Source organism: Erythrolamprus reginae, chromosome 3, assembly GCF_031021105.1.
Source record: "Erythrolamprus reginae isolate rEryReg1 chromosome 3, rEryReg1.hap1, whole genome shotgun sequence".
Classification (NCBI taxonomy): Eukaryota; Metazoa; Chordata; class Lepidosauria; order Squamata; family Dipsadidae; genus Erythrolamprus; species Erythrolamprus reginae.
In genome coordinates, this window is record NC_091952.1 from 87,270,547 (window position 1) to 87,273,046 (window position 2,500).

General features: G+C 39.2%; 2 protein-coding genes across 2 annotated transcripts in view; both read left to right on the forward strand.

Annotated features, from left to right (window-relative positions):
* Positions 1–2,500, forward strand: part of LRRC7 (leucine rich repeat containing 7) — a 229,791-nt gene that overhangs the window by 179,797 nt on the left and 47,494 nt on the right. Inside the window, exon 13 of the mRNA XM_070748538.1 lies at positions 1,032–1,203. Coding sequence (XP_070604639.1) covers positions 1,032–1,203 — 172 coding nt within the window. The remainder of the gene's footprint in view (positions 1–1,031; positions 1,204–2,500) is intronic.
* Positions 1–2,500, forward strand: part of SRSF11 (serine and arginine rich splicing factor 11) — a 233,712-nt gene that overhangs the window by 123,363 nt on the left and 107,849 nt on the right. The gene's annotated exons all lie outside the window — the stretch shown is intronic.

Genomic DNA, 2,500 nt, shown 5'->3' on the forward strand with positions numbered 1-2,500 from the left:
GTTCCTTCCAGTTCTATGGAAGGTAGTATCTGGGTGGCCTGAGTCTCTGGAACTTGCAGCGACCCAGGCCTGCCAAATTCCCAAAGTGGCTCTCTTGGTAGCACCATAGGTGACACCCTCTTGTTTTTTTTCTTTGCACATGTGCAGAAGCTGGGTTTTTAGCACTGCACGTGGACCTGCACGTGTCAGGAAGCGAACGGACAGCGAGGAAAAAACCCACCCCTGTTCTGTGCACGGCCATCGGAGTGAACCCCCTACTCAAAAATCCTTTATTTTATGATAAAATCAAACTCTTTATTGAGAAAAGCACACATAACGAAAAGCAGATTTTAAACTGCAAGGGAAAAAGAATTATTTCTCTCTTCAGACCTAAACCAGACCAGAATACCTTCGAGACCGCCTTCTGCCATACGAATCCCAGCGACCGATTAGGTCTCACAGAGTCAGCCTTCTCCAGGTTCCATTGACAAAACAATGTCGTTTGGCGGAGCCTTCTCTGTGGTGGCCCCGGCCCTCTGGAACCAACTCCCCCCAGAGATTAGGACCGCCCCCAGCCTCCTTGCCTTCCGTAAACTCCTGAAAACTTACCTATGTTGCCAGGCATGGGGAAATTGATTCCCCCCAGCTGTCCCGCTTTATGTATGGTATGTTGAGTTGTGTGATTGTTCTTAATAAGGGTTTGTTAATTGTTCTGCTTTTTAACATTGGATTTGTAGACTGTATTGTTTGTTGGCATCTGCTCCAAGTCCTCGGAGAGGAGTGGCATACAAATCAAATCAAATCAAATCAAATCAAATCAAATCAAATCAAATCAAATCAAATCAAATCAAATCAAATCAAATCAAATCAAATCAAATCAAATCAAATCAAATCAAATCAAATCAAATCTAAATAAATAAATAAATAAATAAATAAATAAATAAATAAATAACATAAACAATGTCCGGGAAAGGCACCAAACTCAGCCTAATCTGCATTCCTTAGATTACAAGTCCATTTATCATTTAAGCATATGAACTTGCTCACCGAAGTCCAGGGCAACAAGCAATCCAGCAGAGAATGTCTTTTGTTGAGGCAGAAATCACACACCCCAGTCTCACATCTCTTCCATTGAACGGCATTGAAATCCCACACCCAATTTCCCAAAATCCTTTGCCTTTATACTTCCTGGAACTGACATCACACCCCAAAGAGGCTAAGACTGTATACTAATACATTTTACTATGCAACTCCTCTTGCCTTCTCAACAATCTCCTATAGTGAGGGTCTATCCACTAACTTTCCACTCTAATGTCTTCCTCATCATCTGACTGGGACCACTCCCTCCCATTATCATATCAGCCCCCTCTAGTGGTTCCTCAGGTTCACTCAGGTCACTTTCCCCCTCACTCTCACTCTCTGCATCAGAGATAGATATAGAAGCTAGAATGCTTCATAACCATTTAAAGAAATATGCAAGATTATTTGACTTATGACAGAAGTATAATCATTAATTTTAAGAGTGTTCTTTCAGCAATTTTGCACATATGTTAGAAACCAATTGCACAGGTAGATGACTTTCTGTACAAAAGTCATTTTATTACAAATAAGTATTTTATTAATAGTAAAAACTAAATAAAACCATTGTTAAACCATTACTACAGATAACAAAAAAGAATGTTAGAAAACAAGAACCTTGGTAGTATGATATGAAATAATGTCAGTATAGCTTAGCTGTCAAACAGAATGGCAATCAATTGCAGGGAGGAATAAATTGATGAAAATTAAATAAATAGTAAAAATTATCATGTTTTCTGCTTGTCCTGCAACTGACCAGTTATAAAACTCTTCAATGCCAGGTACAAAGTAGAACAGAAGTAAATTGAGGAAAAAAAGCAACAGCGAGAAATAGGAAGTAATCAAATTTGATTTAAATACCTTAGGCAAACATGCTGCAACAGAAGATATAGAAAACTTATCTAAAATGCCAAACAAATTGGGAATTGCAGAAAAATAAACAAACAATACGGTCAAAAGGTCTAAGAGAAAATTTATAACTACAGTAAAACAAGCAATACTCCCAGTGTAAAAATCATTTCTACATGCAAGAGAAGGTTAAGATATTTCACCCTGGGTCCATTTTTAGCATACAGCTGAGCCTCATCAATCATCTTGTAGCAGGTCATCTATTTTCCTGACAAAACCTATAGTCTTCTAGCACCTCGATGCTGTGTAGCCTCCTGAACTTGCACTCAATATCTCTCAGATCAGGACTTGGCACACTTGATCTTGGCTGAGAGGTCCCTAAGGTGGAAGGCTCTGCAACCAGGATTCAGGCTATTCAGGTCTACTCTGCAGCATGGAACTACTGAGACAAGTAAGCTGCAGGCTCTCGGTAGTTCCAAGCTGTCTAATTTTGTGTATTCAGCTGGGTGCACATCGTCATACTTTTGTGATCTTGAGTTTGCTAGTCGTGCTTCTTGATTTTTAATATGTAGGTTAATGTTTTGGATAATTTTAA